The following is a 24,870-nucleotide window of genomic DNA, read 5'->3' as shown; positions in this document are numbered from 1 at the left end:
CACACCACAACTAGAGAGTCCACACACCACAACTAGAGAGCCCACACACCACAACTAGAGAGCCCACACACCACAACTAGAGAAGTCCACACACCACAACTAGAGAGCCCACACACCACAACTAGAGAAGTCCACACACCACAACTAGAGAGCCCACACACCACAACTAGAGAGCCCACACACCACAACTAGAGAAGTCCACACACCACAACTAGAGAGTCCACTCACCACAACTAGAGAGTCCACACACCACAACTAGAGAGCCCACACACCACAACTAGAGAGTCCACACACCACAACTAGAGAGCCCACACACCACAACTAGAGAGCCCACACACCACAACTAGAGAGTCCACACACCACAACTAGAGAGTCCACACACCACAACTAGAGAGCCCACACACCACAACTAGAGAAGTCCACACACCACAACTAGAGAGTCCACACACCACTACTAGAGAGTCCACACACCACAACTAGAGAGTCCACACACCACAACTAGAGAGCCCACACACCACAACTAGAGAAGTCCACACACCACAACTAGAGAAGTCCACACACCACAACTAGAGAGCCCACACACCACAACTAGAGAAGTCCACACACCACAACTAGAGAGCCCACACACCACAACTAGAGAAGTCCACACACCACAACTAGAGAGCCCACACACCACAGCTAGAGAGTACACACACCACAACTAAAGAGGTCCACACCACAACTAGAGAAGTCCACACACCACAACTAGAGAGCCCACACACCACAACTAGAGAGCCCACACACCACACCTAGAGAGTCCACACACCACAACTAGAGTGCCCACACACCACAACTAGAGAGTCCACACATCACAACTAGAGAAGCCCACACACCACAACTAGAGTGCCCACACACCACAACTAGAGAAGTCCACACACCACAACTAGAGAGTCCACACACCACAACTAGAGAGTCCACACACCACTACTAGAGAAGCCCACACACCACAACTAGAGAGCCCACACACCACAACTAGAGAGCCCACACACCACACCTAGAGAGTCCACACACCACAACTAGAGAGCCCACACACCACAACTAGAGAGTCCACACACCACAACTAGAGAGCCCACACACCACAACTAGAGAAGTCCACACACCACAACTAGAGAGTCCACTCACCACAACTAGAGAGTCCACACACCACAACTAGAGAGCCCACACACCACAACTAGAGAGTCCACACACCACAACTAGAGAAGCCCACACATCACAACTAGAGAGCCCACACACCACAACTAGAGAAGCCCACACACCACAACTAGAGAGCCCACACACCACAACTAGAGAGCCCACACAGCACAACTAGAGAGCCCACACACCACAACTAGAGAAGCCCACACACCACAACTAGAGAAGTCCACACACCACAACTAGAGAGCCCACACATCACAACTAGAGAGCCCACACATCACAACTAGAGAAGCCCACACACCACACCTAGAGAAGTCCACACACCACAACTAGAGAGCCCACACATCACAACTAGAGAGCCCACACACCACAACTAGAGAAGCCCACACACCACAACTAGAGAAGTCCACACACCACAACTAGAGAGCCCACACACCACAACTAGAGAGCCCACACACCACAACTAGAGAAGTCCACACACCACAACTAGAGAGCCCACACACCACAACTAGAGAAGTCCACACACCACAACTAGAGAGCCCACACACCACAACTAGAGAAGTCCACACACCACAACTAGAGAAGTCCACACACCACAACTAGAGAGTCCACACACCACAACTAGAGAGCCCACACACCACAACTAGAGAGTCCACACACCACAACTAGAGAAGTCCACACACCACAACTAGAGAGTCCACACACCACTACTAGAGAAGCCCACACACCACAACTAGAGAGCCCACACACCACAACTAGAGAGCCCACACACCACACCTAGAGAGTCCACACACCACAACTAGAGAGCCCACACACCACAACTAGAGAGTCCACACACCACAACTAGAGAGCCCACACACCACAACTAGAGAGCCCACACACCACAACTAGAGAAGTCCACACACCACAACTAGAGAGTCCACTCACCACAACTAGAGAGTCCACACACCACAACTAGAGAGCCCACACACCACAACTAGAGAGTCCACACACCACAACTAGAGAAGCCCACACATCACAACTAGAGAGCCCACACACCACAACTAGAGAAGCCCACACACCACAACTAGAGAGCCCACACACCACAACTAGAGAGCCCACACAGCACAACTAGAGAGCCCACACACCACAACTAGAGAAGCCCACACACCACAACTAGAGAAGTCCACACACCACAACTAGAGAGCCCACACATCACAACTAGAGAGCCCACACATCACAACTAGAGAAGTCCACAAACCACAACTAGAGAAGCCCACATGCTACAACAAAGATACCGTGTAGGATGACTAAGACCTGACGTAGCCAAATAAATGAATATTGAAAAAATTAAGTAAGAAGGGGTTTCACAATGAAATTCATCACAAACACTGTACTCTGGTCTTCCATGGCCTTAAGATAACACTAGGGTTTGAGCTCTGCATAGGTGGTAGGAAATTAGCCCTTTAGAGAAGTTTCACTCTAGTAAACAACTCTCCCAAGGACTCTAAAAAGAAAAAAGAAAAAAAAAAAACACGGAAAAGAATCCCAACTAAAAGACAGGGCTGGCATAATGACGGTATTTCATTCGAAGGATATGTTGAAAGTCATTGTGTCTTATTTGTCGCTCACAGCAATCCTGTGCTTTAAAACAAGAGAAGTGATACTCCACCTTGTTGATTTCAACATTAAACACAGAAAACCTGATGCCTTGTCAGTGAACTGCTGTTTTCTGTAGTCAGGCAAACCCTCTAACTTTTTGGAGAAATAAAAATTACTGAGCTTTAGGAGTTTTCTTGTTTAACTTTTTCTTCCTTTCAACTCTGGCCAAGTGTACTTACCATTGTGAAAGTGGAAGGGTTTATGTCAACTGGTGCCCTGGCATCTGGAAATGAAGGGACTCTCTTTATATAACCAATATTAAAGAGAGGAAATGAGGGAGCAAGTGAGCGGTGAGGGAGGGTGGGGGATACAAAGTATGACATTCTCTGTTGTTCCCCTCCGCCAGCTCCTCATCCTGGCAGTTGGAGAGCTCTGGTGCTGTGTGTGGGAATCTTGCATGTTGCCAAGTCATTTTACCTTTGCAAAAGGAGAAATGAAGCTGGTAATGCAGACCAGACCAGCGTCGGCAAACAGCTTGGCCACCTCTGCAATCCGGCGGATATTTTCTTCTCTGTCCCAAGTAGAGAATCCAAGGTTTTTGTTGAGGCCTTGACGGATGTTGTCCCCATCGAGGGAGTAGCAAGGGATGGCGTGGGAGACGAGATACTCTTCCAGAGCAAAACTGATCGTTGTTTTTCCAGCACCAGAGAGACCTGTTGAGAACAGTCAAGACAAGACTGGAGATGTCTCTGTTTAAGATGATAAATTGTGATTGATTCTCAGTTTTACCTAATTCAAGAGTAATTAAAACCCTCATGACAATCATTTGATTGACCTCAAATCCAAACCATTCAAATCTAGAAAAAGTGAAACTTACTGAAAGTTAAGTACTAGCATTTCTTTCAAATCTTGAAATAGCTATTTGTCCTTTATTAGGATTATAGCCTTTCAGAGCAGAAGAGGTTTGTCAATAGGGAGACCTTCGCAGGCTCCATACAGTCCCCGGGGATTCTGCTTTTGAGACAGGCTGGGACCTGGGACCCTTTACTAGAGAGCTTGCACCTCAACAAAGGTCTCCTGAAGCTACAGATACAAAGAGATACAAACAGATACAAACAGATACTAAGGGACTCAAAGTCACTACACCCTGGCATAGTTGGAGCAAATCATAAAGAAAAAGATACAAAACCCCACAAACCAAGTGTCATTTCTGAGGTGCCTGGGAGCAAAAGCAGGGTATTGTGGCATGCTCCCCACACACAGCACTGCTAAGAGGGTCAGCTGATCACCTAAGCCATACCCCCAGCCCGTCCTGCCCCTCCTCTCCTGTCCCCTCCCCTGGAGGAGGATATGGTAACTCACTCCAGATTATCGCCTGGAGAATCCCACGGACAGAGAAACCTGGTGGGCTACCATCCATAGGGTAGCAAAGTGTGCAACACGACTGAAGTGACTTAGCATGCAATGTGATAAATTCCTCTTAAAACATGTGCAGCTGTAGGACAGGAGAAATGAGATTCCTGAGTCTCTGGTACATTCTTTTGTATCAGAAAATGAGAGAAATAGTAGAAATTTCCAAATACAGTTAACTGTATTAATATAGATCATTGGAATATTTATTTGAATACATTGAAGTAACACCAGTTATATTTACTGAGAGCTTTACTAGGGACCCGGACCTCTGCTAAGCACATACATGTTTTATTTCATTCTGCTGCTGCTGCTAAGTCGCTTCAGTCATGTCCGACTCTGTGCGACCCCATAGACGGCAGCCCACCAGGCTCCCCCGTCTCTGGGATTCTCCAGGCAAGAACGCTGGAGTGGGTTGCCATTTCCTTCTCCAATGCATGAAAGTGAAAAGTGAAAAGGAAATCGCTCAGTCATGTCTGACCCTCAGCGACCCCATGGACTGCAGCCCACCAGGCTCCTCCGTCCATGGAATTTTCCAGGCAAGAGTACTGGAGTGGGGTGCCATTATTTCATTCAGTTCTACCTATACCTCTATGAGGAGGTACTATCTTCATTCTCATTTTACAAATAGGAGGCTTAGCAAGCTTGATCCCAAATCACACAACTAATGTGGGTGAAGCTGAGGCCCAACTTCAATTCCCTAGATTTGAAGAATCTGGTTTCTCCTGATTTGCCTGGTCAGCATCCAACATCTGTAATTTGAGAATAAAAAATAAATGAGGACAAGACTTTTTGAAAGTTAAGAAAAGATGGATGAGATTTTGTTTTTCTCTTCCACTAGTTCTTTTTTTTTCTTTTCAAGGGTGTTTCAAATTAGGAAAAATGGACTCTGTGTATATGGTTTTTTAAAAAATATTTATTATTTATTTGGCTGTGCCAGGTCTTAGTTGCGGCACGTGCAATCTTCAATCTTCCTTTAGATGTGGCATGAGAACTCACTTGCGGCATGTGGGATCTAGTTCCCCGACTAGGAGTGGAACCTAGGCCCCTTGCATTGGGAGCACCAAGTCTTAGCCACTGGACCCCCAGGGAAGTCCTTGTATATATTTTGATTCAAAATTTAAATGAACACACGAAGGCAAACACATTGCAAGAGGGAAACGTCTGGAGTGTAGCCATTTTATCCACTGCTGCACAACACGTCTCTTAGAGGGAACCTGGGGAAACATCAGGCATTGAGACCAGTGAACCTGCCTTCTGGAACAAAGCAGGCCTACTGTGTAGCCTCACCCTGGAAAGTGGGAAAAGTTGCTGTTCCAGGGATGGACGAAACCAGGAAACCAAGGACGAGTGCTGCAGGCACTAGGAAATAACTTGAAAAAGAAGAATGAAGCTGCTTTAGACAGGAACAAGAAGACTCAGAAGGGCAAGAAAAGACGCAAGGCAGATCCTTGCTTGCTGTGTTTTTTAGAATTATCTTCAGGTTAGAATAAACCCACATTTGTGAGCAAACAGTAACACATAAGTTGATTTCATAACCTGGACAAAAATATCTTTGCATCTAAGCTAATCTTGATGTGAAATATTACGTCTACAAAATGAACATGGTTTTTTTTTTTTTTTTCTTTTGAGTACAGCCTATCTCAGACCTGCATTTCCAGGCATCAGCTTCCTCTACCTATACTCAGAAAATATAGGTAACACCCCGGACTAATTCCAGTTCTGTCACTAACCCTTAGCTTTGACATTCTGGGGTTATAAAAACACAAGTAAAAGAAGATTCATTTGGTTACTTAGGTGGGAATGAGTTGTTATTATACAAAAGCGACCATCCTCAGCTACATAGAAAACATAGAGTTTTTCTTCTTGCCTGGATTTTAATATTTTTAATAAGAAAAATATCCCCCTAGAATGTTAAAACATCTGAAAAGAATAAAGAACATCTCTAATGGACAGCCAAAGCTTGATGTCAATTAGGAAAGCCTCATTTTTAACTGCTAGTGGACATGGAACAACAGACTGGATCCAAATAGGAAAAGGAGTACGTCAAGGCTGTATACTGTCACCATGCTTATTTAACTTCTATGCAGAGTACATCATGAGAAACACTGGACTGGAAGAAGCACAAGCTGGAATCAAGATTGCTGGGAGAAATACCAATGACCTCAGATATGTAGATGACACCACTTTTATGGCAGAAAGTGAAGAAGAACTAAAGAGCCTCTTGATGAAAGTGAAAGAGGAGAGTGAAAAAGTTGGCTTAAAACTCAACATTCAGAAAACTAAGATCATGGCATCTGGTTCCATTACTTCATGGCAAATAGATGGGAAAACAGTGGAAACAGTGGCTGACTTTGTTTTTTTGGGCTCCAAAATCACTGCAGATGGTGATTGCAGCCATAAAATTAAAAGACGCTTACTCCTTGGAAGGAAAGTTATTACCAACCTAGACAGCATATTAAAAAGAAGAGATATTACTTTGTCAACAAAGGTCTGTCTAGTCAAGCCTATGGTTTTTCCAGTAGTCATGTATGGATGTGAGAGTTGGACTATAAATAAAGCTGAGCACTGAAGAATTGATGCTTTTGAACTGTGGTGTTGAAGAGGACTCTTGAGAATCCCTTGGACTGCAAGGAGATCCAACCAGTCCATCCTAAAGGAAATCAGTCCTGGGTGTTCATTGGAAGGATTGATATTGAAGCTGAAACTCTAATATTTTGGCTACCTGATTCAAAGAGCTGACTCATTTGAAAAGACCCTGATGCTGGGAAAGATTGAAGGCAGGAGAAAGGGACGACAGAGGATGAGATGGTTGGATGGCATCACTGACTCAATGGACATGAGTCTGGGTAAACTCCGGAAGTTGGTGATGGACAAAGGGAGGCCTGGCGTGCTGCGGTTCATGGGGTCACAAAGAGTTGGACACGACTGAGCAACTGAACTGAACTGAAATGTGCTTAGGCATGAAATTGAGGATTACAGAATTCCTTAGAGCTGAAAGGGAATGTCATAATCAACTTGTCCATCCTTTCTTGTCAAAGAGGTGGAAACAGAACTAGAGACATTCTATGACCTAACATAAGTCCTATTTCTCACAGATGGGTAGAATTAGGAATGACACCCAAGCTTTCTACTACAGCTCTCAGCCTCCTTCTAATGTTAAAATACACATGGAATATGTATATGTGACACATAAAATATGTCACATTATTTTCCTTAAAATTGTGTGTTACCACCAATTTTTAGTCAAAATAAAATACATTTAAATCTCAGCACAGCATACCTGTCAGCCATACGGTACATCCTCGGAAACCACCCCGTGTTCCAACCACCTGCCCTCTCTTATTCCTGCTCACATGATGGGCCTGATACACAATATTGGTGGATTTCTGCTGGTTCTCCTACAAAACAAGAAAAAGAACAATATTTGAAAATAAAATAATAAATCTCATATGTATCAGTTCAGTTCAGTCACTCATTCCTGTCCGACTCTTTGTGACCCCATGAATCGCAGCACGCCAGGCCTCCCTGTCCATCCCCAACTCCCGGAGTTCACTCAGACTCACGTCCATTGAGTCAGTGATGCCATCCAGCCATCTCATCCTCTGGCGTCCCCTTCTCCTCCTGCCCCCAACCCCTCCCAGCATCAGAGTCTTTTCCAATGAGTCAACTCTTCGCATGAGGTGGCCAAAGTACTGGAGTTTCAGCTTTAGCATCATTCCTTCCAAAGAAATCCCAGGGCTGATCTCCTTCAGAATGGACTGGTTGGATCTCCTTGCAGCCCAAGGGACTCTCAAGAGTCTTCTCCAACACCACAGTTCAAAAGCATCAATTCTTTGGCGCTCAGCTTTCTTCACAGTCCAACTCTCACATCCATACATGACCACAGGAAAAACCATAGCCTTGACTAGATGAACCTTTGTTGGCAAAGTAATGTCCCTGCTTTTGAATATGCTATCTAGATTGGTCATAACTTTCCTTCCAAGGAGTAAGCGGCTTTTAATTTCATGGCTGCAGTCACCATCTGCAGTGATTTTGGAGCCTAGAAAAATAAAGTCTGACACTGTTTCCACTGTTTTCCCATCTATTTCCCACGAAGTGATGGGACCGGATGCCATGATCTTCGTTTTCTGAATGTTGAGCTTTAAGCCAACTTTTTCACTCTCCACTTTCACTTTCATCAAGAGGCTTTTTAGTTCCTCTTCACTTTCTGCCATAAGGGTGGTGTCATCTGCATATCTGAGGCTATTGATATTTCTCCCAGCAATCTTGATTCCAGCTTGTGTTTCTTCCAGTCCAGCGTTTCTCATGATGTACTCTGCATATAAGTTAAATAAGCAGGGTGACAATACACAGCCTTGACGAACTCCTTTTCCTATTTGGAACCAGTCTGTTGTTCCATGTCCAGTTCTAACTGTTGCTTCCTGACCTGCATACAGATTTCTCAAGAGGCAGGTCAGGTGGTCTGGTATTCCCATCTCTTTCAGAATTTTCCACAGTTTATTGTGATCCACACAGTCAAAGGCTTTGGCATAGTCAATAAAGCAGAAATAGATGTTTTTCTGGAACTCTCTTGCTTTTTCCATGATCCAAGGGATGTTGGCAATTTGATCTCTGGTTCCTCTGCCTTTTCTAAAACCAGCTTGAACATCAGGAAGTTCATGGTTCACGTATTGCTGAAGCCTGGCTTGGAGAATTTTGAGCATTACTTTACTAGCATGTGAGATGAGTGCGATTGTGCAGTAGTTTGAGCATTCTTTGGCATTGCCTTTCTTTGGGATTGGAATAAAAACTGACCTTTTCCAGTCCTGTGGCCACTGCTGAGTTTTCCAAATTTGCTGGCATATGTATACATACAATAAAATAATAGAATACATAGTCTTGCTAACTAAAACTCATCCTTTATAACTGGCATAAGTCAGGAAGCATTTATAGGAGGCTTCCTGTGTGCTGTATTGGAACTGTCATGAATCCTCTGTCCCTTATCAATTCCTGAATATTCAGGAATTAAGAGGAGTTGGCAAACCGCTCTTGGGGCTGAGGAATGCATGCATTTCCTTCGTTAGTTCTTCCATACAGTGATAAGTAACTATTTACGACCCTCCTCCTTTTTATGAACCATATGGTAAAAGTGATTATTTACAACCCTCTCTCTTTGATATGGATTGCCTTATGTTTCCTTGATAATTTGTAAATTACGGGCGGCTAAGGAACTTACAGATACACAACTAGAATTAAAGCATACTCAGGAATCTTGTTCTCCTTGGAACTCTCCTATTTTTGCTATAAAAAAGAAATCTAACAAATGGCATCTCCTAAAAGACCTTAGAAAAGTTAATGCATCTATGAAACCTATGAATGCATTACAACCAGGAATCCCAGCACCTACCACTATTCCTCAAAATTGGCATATTATCATTATTGATTTACAAGATTGCTTTCTAAATATACCTTTACACCCTTTAGACCGAGAGAGATTTGCTTTCTCTCTCCCTTATCTGAATCGTATCGGACCTCATAAACGGTGCCAGTGGACTGTACTGCCACAAGGGATGATGAACTCTCCCACCACGTGTCTGTAGTACGTAGCCAAAGCCCTTGAGCCTGTGAGAAAGCAATTTCCTCACTTTCTTGGTATTCACTATATGGATGATATATAGTTTTCGGCTCCATCTATCTTAGAAACTCAACACATGTTTGATATAGCTCAACTATGCTTAGAAAACTGAATTAATCATTGCCTCTGAAAAAATTCAAACCTCTACACCTTACCATTACTTGGGGTTCATTGTTAATAGACAACATACTACTTCCCAACTAACTCAGATCCGTACTGATAAATTATCAACCTTAAAGGATTTTCAAAAGCTCTTAGGTGATATAAATTGGATTAGACCCTCTTTAGGCATTGCTAATTATCAACTGAATAAACTATTTAATATTTTAAAAGGAGATCCTAATTTAAATAGCCCTCATTCACTTTCTCAAGAGGTATGAGAGGAACTCTGTTTAGTGCAAAATAAATTACAAAAACAATTTCTTACTCACATCAAACTAGATTTGCCTCTAGAATTATTTATACTCCCCTCTCTTCATTCTCCCACAGGACTTCTTCCCCAAAAGAACACCCAGTAGAATGGATCTATACCTGTTTTAGGGAAATAAAGTCACTTACACCCTACCTTGATTTAATTGCTCTAATCATCATCAATGGAAGAAATAGGACTAAAACTCTAATGGCTCTGATCCTCATAAAATTGTAATACCTATCCATAAATCTCAATTTGAGAAAGCATTACAAACTTCTACCGATTTCCAAATAGCGTTTCTGGAATATTTTCGAGAAATTTCATTTCACTATCCTTCTGGTGAGCTGTGAAATTGCTTCAGAAATACTGAATTTATTATTTCTCACATTATCAGCTCACAACCTATACCACAAGCTGAGATTTTTTTTATGCTGCTGCTGCTGCTAAGTAACTTCAGTCGTGTCTGACTCTGTGCAACCCCATAGACAGCAGCTCACCAGGCTCCCCGTCCCTGGGATTCTCCAGGCAAGAACACGGAGTGGGTTGCCATTTCCTTCTCCAATGCATGAAAGTGAAAAGTGAAAGTGAAGTCGCTCAGTCGTGTCAGACTCTTCACCGCCTCATGGACTGCAGCCTACTAGGCTCCTCTGTCCATGGGATTTTCCAGGCAAGAGTACTGGAGTGGGGTGCCATTGCCTTCTCCATTTTTTTTTTTATATATATAGATGGGACTAAAAATGCCAAAGATTCATTCTGGTCTCTTAAGGAATATAAAGTCTTTTATACTAAATTTCATTCTGCTCAACAAAATGAATTACACGCTCTTATGCATTGGAGAAGGAAATGGCAACCCACTCCAGTGTTCTTGCCTGGAGAATCCCAGGGATGTGGGAGCCTGGTGGGCTGCCATCTATGGGGTCGCACAGAATCGGACACGACTGAAGCGACTTAGCAGTAGTAGCAGCAGCATTCAAATTATTTGCCTACATCCTTACCCCATTAATATAGTCTCTGATTCAATATATTCAGTTTTTGTATTCAAAAATATAGAAACCTCCACCATAAATTCCAATCAACCTATTATTCAACAACTTTTTTTCGAACTACAATCTGCTGTTAGAAACCACAATTCTCCCATTTATATTACACATATTTGAGCACATTGTTGTCTTCTCGGCCCCAAGACTCATGGCAATGAGCAGGCTGATAAACTGGTTTCCTTTGCTATTCCAGAGGAACAGCATGCTCTGTTGTGTAACAATTTTGGCTCCCTACACCAGCTAGGGAAAATCCCATACCACCAGGCTAAAGAAATTACCAGTAATTGCTCTACTGTAGACCCACTCATCTTCGACCCATGGCACAAGGTATTAATCCTCGTGGTTTGCAACCTAATGAACTATGGCAAATGGATGTAAAGCATTGCCCTGAACTTTCTCCCTCTTCTCTCCTGCATGTCTGTATCGACACTAATTCTTCTTTTGTTTGGGCCCCACCTCTTCACGGTGAGGCTACACAACACGTTATAACTCACTTATTACCTCGTTTGCTGTAATGGGAGCTCCTGGTTCTATAAAAACAGACAATGGGCCCGCCTGTATTTCTAGACACTTTAAACAATTTTTACGATCTTTTTTTATTAAACCTATTACAGGTATTCCTTATAATCCACAGGCACAAGGCATAGTCGAATGAGCACATCACACACTGAGTTGCAAATAAAAAATAATTTAAAAGGGGGAATACACGGGAATACCTACCAGACTGTTTGGACCCCTGCCCCCACAAACTCTTGGTCTTTTACTTGGCCGACCTAGTTTGACTTCTAAAGGAATTACTGTTCACCGTGGAGTAATTGATTCAGATTATAAAGGAGAAATTCAAATTATGATGTCATCTCAGATTTTATGGCAATTCAATCAGGGGGATAAAATTTCTCAATTACTTCTTTTACCTTACATTTCTATTAACTCCTCTAATGATGTACGGATGGGCGGATTGGGCAGTATAGATCAGAAACGGTCTTTTTGGACATCATTAGTATCTGAATTTGCTGACCGACTATAAATATCAAAATTAATAGTAAAAGATTTTCTGGTCTCCTCGACACTGGACCTGATATTACTATTATTTCCAAACATTTATGGTCCAAATCTTGGCCTGTACAAAAAACTTCTTGCCAAATTGCAGAGATTTCTCAAACCAAAGTACAGGAGGTTTATCAGAGTACTCAAATTTATCCATTTGAGGGACCAGAAGACCAACCTGCAACATTAAGATCTTCTGTGATAGATGCACCCCTTAATCTAATAGGAAGGGACTTACTTATGCAATGGAAAACTCAGATATATGTTCCACATTTTTCCAGGGGCCACTGCTCATTTAACAAATAATACAATTATTAAAATAACTTGGAAGAATGACGAGCCTATTTGGACAGAGCAGTGGCCCCTCCAAAGAGAAATTACAGGCAGCTAAGGAACTTACTGAGCGACTGAACTGAACTGAACTGAAGGAACTTATAGACACACAACTAGAATTAAAGCATACTCAGGAATCTTGTTCTCCTTGGAACTCTCCTATTTTTGTTATAAAAAAGAAGTCTAACAAATGGCGTCTCCTAACAGACCTTAGAAAAGTTAATGCATCTATGAAACCTATGAGTGCATTACAACCAGGAATCCCAGCACCTACCACTATTCCTCAAAATTGGCATATTATCATTATTGATTTACAAGATTGCTTTCTAAATATACCTTTACACCCTTTAGACCGAGAGAGATTCGCTTTCTCTCTCCCTTATCCGAATCGTATCGGACCTCATAAACGGTGCCAGTGGACTGTACTGCCACAAGGGATGACGAACTCTCCCACCACGTGTCTGTACTACGTAGCCAAAGCCCTTGAGCCTGTGAGAAAGCAATTTCCTAACTTTCTTGGTATTCACTATATGGATGATATATTGTTTTCGGCATCTATCTTAGAAACTCAACACATGTTTGATATAGCTCAACTATGCTTTAAAAACTCTGGATTAATCATTGCCCCTGAAAAAATTCAAATGTCTACACCTTATCATTACTTGGGGTTTGTTGTTAATAGACAACGTATTACTCCCCAACTAACTCAGATCTGTACTGATAAACTTTCAACCTTAAAGGATTTTCAAAAGCTCTTAGGTGATATAAATTGGATTAGATCTTCTTTAGGCATTGCTAATTATCAACTGAATAAACTATTTAATATTTTAAAAGGAGATCCTGATTTAAATAGCCCTCGTTCACTTTCTCAAGAGGCACGAGAGGAACTCTATTTAGTGCAAAATAAATTACAAAAACAATTTCTTACTCGCATCAAACTAGATTTGCCTCTAGAATTATTTATACTCCCCTCTCTTCAGTCTCCCACAGGACTTCTTCCCCAAAAGAACACCCAGTTGAATGCATCTATACGTTTTAGGGAAATAAAGTCACTTACACCCTACCTTGATTTAATTGCTCTAATCATCATCAATGGAAGAAATAGGACTAAAACTCTAATTGGCTCTGATCCTCATAAAATTGTAATGGTGCTGCTGCTACTGCTAAGTCGCTTCAGTCGTGTCCGACTCTGTGGGACCCCATAGACGGCAGCCCACCAGGCTCCCCCATCCCTGGGATTCTCCAGGCAAGAACACTGGAGTGGATTGCCATTTCCTTCTCCAATGCATGAAAGTGAAAAGTGAAAGCGAAGTCGCTCAGTCGTGTCTGACTCTTAGCGACCCCATGGACTTCAGCCTACCAGGCTCCTCCGTCCATGGGATTTTCCAGGCAAGAGTACTGGAGTGGGGTGCCATCGACTTCTCCTACAAATTTCTACCAATTTCCAAATAGCATTTCTGGAATATTTTCGAGAAATTTCATTTCATTAGCCTTCTGGTAAGCTGCAGAATTGCTTCAGAAATGCTGAATTTATTATTTCTCACATTATCAGCTCATAGCCTATACCACAAGCTGAGGTTTTTTTATATAGATGGGACTAAAAACGCCAAAGCTTCATTCTGGTCTCTTAAGGAATATAACGTCTTTTACACTAAATTTCATTCTGCTCAACAAAATGAATTATATGCTCTTATTCAAGTTATTTGCCTACGTCCTTACCTCATTAATATAGTCTCTGATTCTATATATTCAGGTTTTGTATTAAAAAATATAGAAACCTCTACCATAAATTCCAATCAACCTATTATTCAACAACTCTTTTTCAAACTACAATCTGCTGTTAGAAACCACAATTCTCCCATTTATATTAAACATATTTGAGCACATTCTTGCCTTCCCAGCCCCAGACTCATGGCAATGAGCAGGCTGATAAACTGGTTTCCTTTGCTACTCCAGAGGAACAGCATGCTCTGCTGTGTAACAATTCTGGCTCCCTACACCAGCTAGGGAAAATCCCATACCACCAGGCTAAAGAAATTACCAGTAATTGCTCTACTGTAGACCCATTCGTCTTTGACCCATGGCACAAGGTATTAATCCTCGCGGTTTGCAACCTAATGAACTATGGCAAATGGATGTAAAGCATTGCCCTGAACTTTCTCCCTCTTCTCTCTTGCGTGTCTGTATCGACACTAATTCTTTTGTTTGGGCCCCACCTCTTCACGGTGAGGCTACACAACACATTATAACTCACTTATTACCTCGTTTGCTGTAATGGGAGCTCCTGGTTCTATAAAAACAGACAATAGGCCCGCCTGTATTTCTAGACACTTAAACAATTTTTACGATCTTTTTTTATTAAACATATTACAGGTATTCCTTATAATCCACAGGCATAAGGCATAGTCGAATGAGCACATCACACACTGAGTTGCAAATAAAAAAAATTTAAAAGGGGGAATACACAGGAACACTACTGTCTTCCTTATATAAAGCAGACTTTACTAGATTCCAACATAAGATATTTTCTAAACCTGTGAGTATTTTTAATACAGCTTTATTTGTTTTAAATTTTTTTAACTTACCACAGGGAGATATCTTAACAAGAGCAGACAAACATTTCGAGGCATTGAAGGACACTTCTCTTCCTCTGCCCTTTTGGTACCAAGACAGGTTAAAGAAACAGTGGAAATCTGGGAAACTAATCTTACAGGGAAAGGGGTATGCTTGTATTTCCCCAGAAGGATCCACCGAACTCGAATGGCTTCCTCTTCGGAAGATTCGACCCAAGGGGGCCCCTGGCCTTCAAAATAGAGATGAAACAACAAATATCCCAGGAGGAAGAAATTCCAATATGGGACATGGCGGCTCTAAAGATCTCCAGGAAGCACCGCCCTTGGCAGCATCAACCCTATTCTCTCCCCACTTGGGGACAAATAAAAACCCTTACTAATCGAGCTGAAAATTTGGTCTCTCAACAGGGAATGCCTCAGAGTCCTGAATACATTCTCCTGGCCATGCTCAGTCTCCTGGCCTGTACCTCCCCTGTTCGAGCTCTAACTAATCACACTTACTGGGCTTACATACCTAACCCCCCTCTACAACAGGTGGTCAAATGGTCGGAGAAAGGACCAATCGTTTCAACTAATGACTCTATACATATGCCTTCTCTCTGGAGCATTAAAGGGCCCTCACAGGCTGAAGAAGAAGGAAAACTAATTAATATTTCTCTAGGTTATGAGGTCCTTCCTTTGTGCATGGGCCCACCAGAATTATGCATAAATGTTAGCCGACAAACGGGCTTTCGCCCTGCCTCCCAAAAAGGATTTTTGGATGTTGCTTGGATTATTTACTGCCCTTTCCTTGTCTGTGAACCATGTTTATACTACTGAGACTTTAGGGAAAGAGTTAGGGAAAGAACAAAGAACATTATGCAAAGGGTTTACTTATAAGAACTTTCCATATACTCCTGTTCATTGGGACAAATGTCAAGCCAAATGTTTGTGGCCAATACAATTGTTGATTGGGGACCCCATGGTATGTGGTTACCTAAGTGCTCAGAAGATGTTAACAGCACTGTGTGTGTCTATGCTACTCATGGCATGGAAAATTAATGACACTGCGATGGAGCATTACCATGACAAAGGACTTCTTGGGTGGCTTGACGGTGGATTAGCCCCACCTCGTCCTAGGATCGTCCTCGATAAACAGAGTGGGCCTGAACAATGGGACATTTGGAAACTTGCTGTGAGCACTGAAGAACTTGGAACTTGGACCGGACAATTCACAGGGACCAGTCGTAGTCACAGTAACTATTTCTTTTGCTATAAGCAATCATATTTTATACAGGCCTGTGTCCCACTTCCTTTTGTTATAGCCATAGGAAATTTACAATTTAATAAGGCTTTACGTTCTGTAACTTGTGCTAATTGCAGACTATATACTTGTCTTAACTCCTCTATTTCTTCAAGAAATGATTCGCTTTTGATTCTTCGATCTCGATTTGTGGTTACCAATACATCTCCAACGACCCTGGGAAGAAGGTCCCATGGCTGGACTTGCTTCCAGACTACTTACTAAACTGCTCCAACGATCGAAACGATTTGTTGGATGGTTGATCCTTGGCATTTTAGGGTTAATAGCTACTTGCACCACTGCTGCTGTCGCCGGCCCTGCTTTACATACCTCGATTCAAACACATAATTTTATCCAAAACTGGACTGAAGATGCTCATAATACGTGGGCTACTCAGGCTCAGGTAGATGAGGATATTCAAGAGGAAATACAGGAACTAAAAACAGCCAGCAAAGGGGTCGGAGATCAATTAATAGATTTGCAAAACCAAGTGATACTAAAATGCAATTGGAATTCTACTCAATTTTGTGTTACTCCTGTTCATTTCAACCATAGTGCCTACAACTGGGAACAAATCAAATTTCATTTACAAAATATACATGATAATGCCTCTTTGAATGTACAATTACTGCAAAAGGAAATCTTTGAAACTTTTTCTAAATGTCTGCCCTCTTCCATTAATTTGGAAACTTTAGCTGAACAACTAGCTGATCAATTATCTGGGCTAGACCCACGAGGATGGTTTCAAAGTATTACCCACTGCATCGGGTCTGGAACTGTAACTTTGGTGATTGTCTTGGTAATTATATTTGTTGTTTATCATTGCCTTTCTATAAGGTTGGTTAATACTAAACAAACTGAATTGGTCAGGAACTTTTTTACAAATATAATAAAACAGGGGGAATTGTCAGGAAGCATTTAACAGGAGGATTCCTGTGTGCTGTATTGGATCCGTCATGAATCCTCTGACCCTTATCAATTCCTGAATATTCAGGAATTAAGAGGAGTTGGCAAACCGCTCTTGGGCTGAGGAATGCATGTATTTCCTTCATTAGTTTTTCCATTCGGTGATAAGTAACTATTTAGGACTCTCTTCCTTTTTATGAACCGTATGGTAAAAGTGATTATTTACAACCCTCTCTCTTTGTTATGGATTGCCTTATGTTTTGTTGATAATTTGTAAGTCTGGACTTCTGATTTTTATCTTTGCTGAAAATAGCTACCTTGTAAGACAGTATATATACCCACACTATGTTCAATAAAACACCTTTGCTCCATCAGAGCTTGGGACCCAGTGTCTTTCTTTCTTTCTCTCTCTCTCTCTCTCTCAGGCTAACTCTTTGGAGTGAAGAAGCCTGCTGAGCTCACTTTCTTGCCTGGGCTTCTAAGACCCTCTCAAGAAGGCGCACTGTGCCTTCACCCCCTCGAGAGGGCCCCTGGTGCCTACGTGAAGCAGTGCAAGCCCCGTGTCAAGGGCTTTATTGGTTTTCTGCGTAAATTAAGGAATATCAGCCTCTTTCTCTCTCTCTCTTACTTTCTTATCGTCAACTCCAGACCACCAGGTTCCTGTCCATTAAAGGACCTCAACAAGTGGCGCCCAGAACAGGGGCCTGGTACACGTGGCAGATTCGGATGGAGTGACTCCAAGGGCCTATTGAGGTCGGCAAGTACTAAGACATGGGTAAAGAGGCTGGAAAGCCCCATCACTTTTCTACTTTACTTCATCACTTAAAGTTCAGGAACTTTAGTTTCACGCCAGCAAATAGAGGCTTGCCTTCAGACAGTGGTTGAATGTAACCCTTGGTTCCCTGATGAAGGTAGTTTTGATTTAGAAATTTGGCACTGGGTCAAAGAGAATGTTGAATGAGCTGCCAGACAGGGAAAAAATATTCCGATAGATTTCTGGCCCCTGTGGGCTCTCATTAAAGCTGTGATTTTGCCATTTCAAGGTAATTCTAGCCCTCCTGATATTCAGCAACAGGCAGAACACTTACTACATGAATATGAATTAGATGATGAAACCTTACAAAAGGCCCAATTAGAACAACATAAAATATTTCAGAATTTTCCTACAAGTCCTGCCCCGGTTGCTCCAAGTGCTCCTCCCCTGCCAGCGGGCACAAATCCCAAAGTCTCTCCTTTGCTAGAACCTAATGATTCTGGCAACGACTCCCCTAAGACAACTTTTGACATTAAAACTGACACCACCTTTCTGAGTAACAATAATACGTTATTACCACACCACCTTTCTGAATAACAATAATACGTTATTACCACATACTCTTAATTGTAAGAATTTGCTATCTACTCACTCTCCTTAACAACAGAGGCTCTCTGAATTGCTGGCCTTGCAATCACAAGTCTCTGAAGACGATGGTCTCTCTGCCTTTCCAGTTTTTAGAAATCCTGATGCTCAAGGGCACATAATACCTCAATATGAGTGTATTAATCTTGTTCGCATGTAACAAATTTAAAAAGCTATAACTATGTATGGCTCACATTCACCTTTTACTAAAGCACTTCTAAATTCTATAACATCCTCTATTGGAAATTTTATTCCCCATGATTGGCGAACTTTAATAAAAGCTTTCCTTAAACCAGGAGAATATCTTCAGTGGATAATGTGGTTTCATGATATAGCCAGAGATCATGCTAACAGAAATGCTCGAGCTGGCGCTCCCCAAAATCAAATTATTTTTGAGATGCTAACTGGTACAGGACAATTTGACACTATAGAAGCTCAAATACAGTGCCCTCCTTTGTTACATGGACAATTAAAAACAGTGGACCTTGAAGCTTGGGATCGAATTGCTCCTCAAGGGGAGCCTACAGGTAGCTGCACTAAAATATAGCAAGGACCTAATGAAACGTATGCTGATTTTTTAGCTAGATTACAAACTGCTATTTCCTGTACTGTAATTGGAGAAGAAGCCAAAAGGCAACTAGATAAATTATTTGCTTATGAAAATGAAAATCAGGAATGTCAAAAGGCTAGATAGCTCCAATTCGTGTGACAGGGACTATTATTGATTATTAGAAGGCTTGTCGCAATCTGGGATCAGAAACTCAAAAGATGCAAATGCTAGCTGAAACAATGGTTGCTGCCTTAAGAAAGGGAAATGAAGGATGCTTTACATGTGGAGATAAGAACCATTTTAAAAGGGACTGCCCAATGGAAACTAATAAAAAAAAAACCTCCAAAAATCTTCCCTCCCTGCCATAGATAATGCATTGGGCCAAAGCTTGTAAATCTAAATTTTACATTGAAGGGAAACCTATTCCGGGAAACTCCAAGCAGGGGACCCCCCCAGGCTCCCTTCAACAAAAACCAGGGGCAAATTCCATCTTCTCCCTCAAATCCTCAACATCCGTCAGTGCTGCCGTGGGTATACCAGCCCTAAGTGACTTTCTCCTTTACCCTCAAGCAGTCCCCTCTAGAATACCTACCGGACTGTTTGGACCCCTGCCCCCACAAACCCTTGGTCTTTTACTTGGCCGACCTAGCTTGACTTCTAAAGGAATTATTGTTCACCATGGAGTAATTGATTCAGATTATAAAGGAGAAATTCAAATTATGATGTCATCTCAGATTTTATGGCAATTCAATCAGGGGGATAGAACTGCTCAATTACTTCTTTTACCTTACATTTCTATTAACTCCTCTAATGATGTACGGATGGGCGGATTGGGCAGTATAGATCAGAAACAGTCCTTTTGGACATCATTAGTATCTGAATTTGCTGACCGACTATAAATATCAAAATTAATGGTAAAAGATTTTCTGGTCTCCTCGACACTGGATCTGATATTACTATTATTTCCAAACATTTATGGTCCAAATCTTGGCCTGTACACAAAATTTCTTTCCAAATTGCAGGGACTTCTCAAACCAAAGTACAGGAGGTTTATCAGAGTACTCAAATTTATCCATTTGAGGGACCAGAAGACCAACCTGCAACATTAAGATCTTCTGTGATAGATGCACCCCTTAATCTAATAGGAAGGGACTTACTTATGCAATGGAAAACTCAGATATACGTTCCACATTTTCCCTAGGGGCCACTGCTCATTTAACAAATAATACAATTATTAAAATAACTTGGAAGAATGACGAGCCTATTTGGACAGAGCAGTGGCCCCTCCAAAGAGAAATTACAGGCAGCTAAGGAACTTACTGAGCGACTGAACTGAACTGAACTGAAGGAACTTATAGACACACAACTAGAATTAAAGCATACTCAGGAATCTTGTTCTCCTTGAAACTCTCCTATTTTTGTTATAAAAAAGAAGTCTAACAAATGGCGTCTCCTAACAGACCTTAGAAAAGTTAATGCATCTATGAAACCTATGGGTGCATTACAACCAGGAATCCCATCACCTACCACTATTCCTCAAAATTGGCATATTATCATTATTGATTTACAAGATTGCTTTCTAAATATACCTTTACACCCTTTAGACCGAGAGGGATTTGCTTTCTCTCTCCCTTATCTGAATCGTATCGGACCTCATAAACGGTGCCAGTGGACTGTACTGCCACAAGGGATGACGAACTCTCCCACCACGTGTCTGTACTATGTAGCCAAAGCCCTTGAGCCTGTGAGAAAGCAATTTCCTAACTTTCTTGGTATTCACTATACGGATGATATACTGTTTTCAGCTCCATCTATCTTAGAAACTCAACACATGTTTGATATAGCTCAACTATGCTTAGAAAACTGGATTAATCATTGCCCCTGAAAAAATTCAAACCTCTACACCTTACCATTACTTGGGGTTCGTTGTTAATAGACAACATATTACTCCCCAACTAACTCAGATCTGTACTGATAAACTTTCAACCTTAAAGGATTTTCAAAAGCTCTTAGGTGATATAAACTGGATTAGGCATTGCTTCTTTAGGCATTGCTAATTATCAACTGAATAACCTATTTAATACTTTAAAAGGAGATGCTATTTAAATAGCCCTCGTTCACTTTCTCAAGAGGCACGAGAGGAACTCTATTTAGTGCAAAATAAATTACAAAAACAATTTCTTACTCGCATCAAACTAGATTTGCCTCTAGAATTATTTATACTCCCCTCTCTTCATTCCCCCACAGGACTTCTTGCCGAACAAGAACACCCAGTTGAATGGATCTATACGTTTTAGGGAAATAAAGTCACCCTACCTTGATTTAATTGCTCTAATCATCATCGATGGAAGAAATAGGACTAAAACTCTAATTGGCTCTGATCCTCATAAAATTGTAATGGTGCTGCTGCTACTGCTAAGTCGCTTCAGTCATGTCCGACTCTGTGTGACCCCATAGACTGCAGCCCACCAGGCTCCCCCGTCCCTGGGATTCTCCAGGCAAGAACACTGGAGTGGATTGCCATTTCCTTCTCCAATGCATGAAAGTGAAAAGTGAAAGTGAAGTCGCTCAGTCGTGTCTGACTCTTAGCGACCCCATGGACTTCAGCCTACCAGGCTCCTCCATCCATGGGATTTTCCGGCAAGAGTACTGGAGTGGGGTGCCATCGACTTCTCCTACAAATTTCTACCAATTTCCAAATAGCATTTCTGGAATATTTTCGAGAAATTTCATTTCATTAGCCTTCTGGTAACCTACAGGATTGCTTTAGAAATACTGAATTTATTATTTCTCACATTATCAGCTCATAGCCTATACCACAAGCTGAGGTTTTTTTATATAGATGGGACTAAAAACGCCAAAGCTTCATTCTGGTCTCTTAAGGAATATAACGTCTTTTACACTAAATTTCATTCTGCTCAACAAAATGAATTATATGCTCTTATTCAAGTTATTTGCCTACGTCCTTACCTCATTAATGTAGTCTCTGATTCTATATATTCAGGTTTTGTATTAAAAAATATAGAAACCTCTACCATAAATTCCAATCAACCTATTATTCAACAACTCTTTTTCAAACTACAATCTGCTGTTAGAAACCACAATTCTCCCATTTATATTACACATATTCGAGCACATTCTTGCCTTCCCAGCCCCAGACTCATGGCAATGAGCAGGCTGATAAACTGGTTTCCTTTGCTACTCCAGAGGAACAGCATGCTCTGATGTGTAACAATTCTGGCTCCCTACACCAGCTATGGATAATCCCATACCACCAGGCTAAAGAAATTATCAGTAATTGCTCTACTGTAGACCCATTCATCTTCGACCCATGGCACAAGGTATTAATCCTCGCGGTTTGCAACCTAATGAACTATGGCAAATGGATGTAAAGCATTGCCCTGAACTTTCTCCCTCTTCTCTCTTGCGTGTCTGTATCGACACTAATTCTTTTGTTTGGGCCCCACCTCTTCACGGTGAGGCTACACAACACGTTATAACTCACTTATTACCTTGTTTGCTGTAATGGGAGCTCCTGGTTCTATAAAAACAGACAATGGGCCCGCCTGTATTTCTAGACATTTAAACAATTTTTATGATCTTTTTATTAAACATATTACAGGTATTCCTTATAATCCACAGGCACTAGGCATAGTCGAACAAGCACATCACACACTGAGTTGCAAATAAGAAATTTAAAAAGGGGGAATACACAGGAACACTACTGTCTTCCTTATCTAAAGCAGACTTTACTAGATTCCAACATAAGATATTTTCTAAACCTATAACTATTGTTAATACAGCTTTATTTGTTTTAAACTTTTTTAACTTACCACAGGGAGATATTTTAACAAGAGCAGAAAAGCATTTCGAGGAATTGAAGGACACTTCTCTTCCTCTGCCCATTTGGTACCAGGCCGGGTTAAAGAAACAATGGAAATCTGGGAAACTAATCTTACAGGGAAAGGGGTATGCTTGTATTTTCCCAGAAGGATCCACCGAACTCGCATGGCTTCCTCTTTGGAAGATTCAACCCAAGGGGGCCCTCGGCCTTCAAAATAGAGATGAAACAACAAATATCCCAGGAGGAAGAAATTCCAATACGGGACATGGCGGCTCTAAAGATCTCTAGGAAGCACCGCCCTTGGTGGCATCAACCCTATGATCTCCCCACTTGGGGACAAATAAAAACCCTTACTAATTGAGCTGATTATTTGGTCTCTCAACAGGGAGTGCCTCAGAGTCCTGAATACATTCTCCTGGCCATGCTCAGTCTCCTAGCCTGTACCTCCCTCGTTTGAGCTCTAATTAATCACACTTACTGGGCTTACATACCTAACCCCCCTTTACAACAGGTGGTCGAATGGACTGAGAGAGGACCAATCGTTTCAACTAATGACTCTATACATATGCCTTCTCTCTGGAGCATTAAAGGGCCCTCACAGGCTGAAGAAGAAGGAAAACTAATTAATATTTCTCAAGGTTATGAGGTCCTTCCTTTGTGCAAGGGCCCAGCAGAATTATGCATAAACGTTAGCCGACAAACTTGGGCTTTCACCCTGCCTCCCAAAAAGGATTTTTGGATGTTGCTTGGATTATTTACTGCCCTTTCCTTGTCTGTGAACCATGTTTATACTGCAGAGGCTTTAGGGAAACAGTTAGGGAAAGAACAAAGAACATTATGCAAAGGATTTACTTATAAGAACTTTCCATATACTCCTGTTTGTTGGGACAAATGTCAAGCCAAATGTTTGTGGCTAATCGTACAATTGTTGATTGGGGACCCTATGGTATGTGGTTATCTAAGTGCTCAGAAGATGTTAACAGCACTGTGTGTGTCTATGCTACTCATGGCATGGAAAATTAATGACACTACGATGGAGCATTACCATGACAAAGGACTTCTTGGGTGGCTTGACGGTGGATTAGCCCCACCTCGTCCTAGGATCGTCCTCGATAAACAGAGTGGGCCTGAACAATGGGACATTTGGAAACTTGCTGTGAGCACTGAAGAACTTGGAACTTGGACCGGACATTTCACAGGGACCAGTCGTAGTCACAGTAACTATTTCTTTTGCTATAAGCAATCATATTTTATACAGGCCTGTGTCCCACTTCCTTTTGTTATAGCCATAGGAAATTTACAATTTAATAAGGCTTTACGTTCTGTAACTTGTGCTAATTGCAGACTATATACTTGTCTTAACTCCTCTATTTCTTCAAGAAATGATTCGCTTTTGATTCTTCGATCTCGATGTAATTTGTGGTTACCAACACATCTCCAATGACCCTGGGAAGAAGGTCCCATGGCTGGACTTGCTTCCAGACTACTTACTAAACTGCTCCAACGATCGAAACGATTTGTTGGATGGTTGATCCTTGGCATTTTAGGGTTAATAGCTACTTGCACCACTGCTGCTGTCGCCGGCCCTGCTTTACATACCTCGATTCAAACACATAATTTTATCCAAAACTGGACTGAAGATGCTCATAATACGTGGGCTACTCAGGCTCAGGTAGATGAGGATATTCAAGAGGAAATACAGG

General features: G+C 41.8%; 1 protein-coding gene across 3 annotated transcripts in view; it reads right to left on the bottom strand.

Annotated features, from left to right (window-relative positions):
- Positions 1-24,870, bottom strand: part of PAPSS2 (3'-phosphoadenosine 5'-phosphosulfate synthase 2) — a 115,039-nt gene that overhangs the window by 36,769 nt on the left and 53,400 nt on the right. For all 3 annotated transcript variants that reach the window (XM_070780435.1, XM_070780434.1, XM_070780436.1), the window contains exons 2-3: positions 7,448-7,565; positions 3,232-3,467 (exon numbers count right to left, since the gene is read on the bottom strand). In XM_070780435.1, the coding sequence (XP_070636536.1) occupies positions 3,232-3,467; positions 7,448-7,565 (354 nt within the window). The remainder of the gene's footprint in view (positions 1-3,231; positions 3,468-7,447; positions 7,566-24,870) is intronic.

The sequence above is a fragment of the Bos indicus genome, chromosome 26 (assembly GCF_029378745.1).
Source record: "Bos indicus isolate NIAB-ARS_2022 breed Sahiwal x Tharparkar chromosome 26, NIAB-ARS_B.indTharparkar_mat_pri_1.0, whole genome shotgun sequence".
NCBI classification, from domain to species: Eukaryota; Metazoa; Chordata; class Mammalia; order Artiodactyla; family Bovidae; genus Bos; species Bos indicus.
Note: the sequence above shows the minus strand (reverse complement) of the source record. Positions and strands in the feature narration are given on the sequence as shown.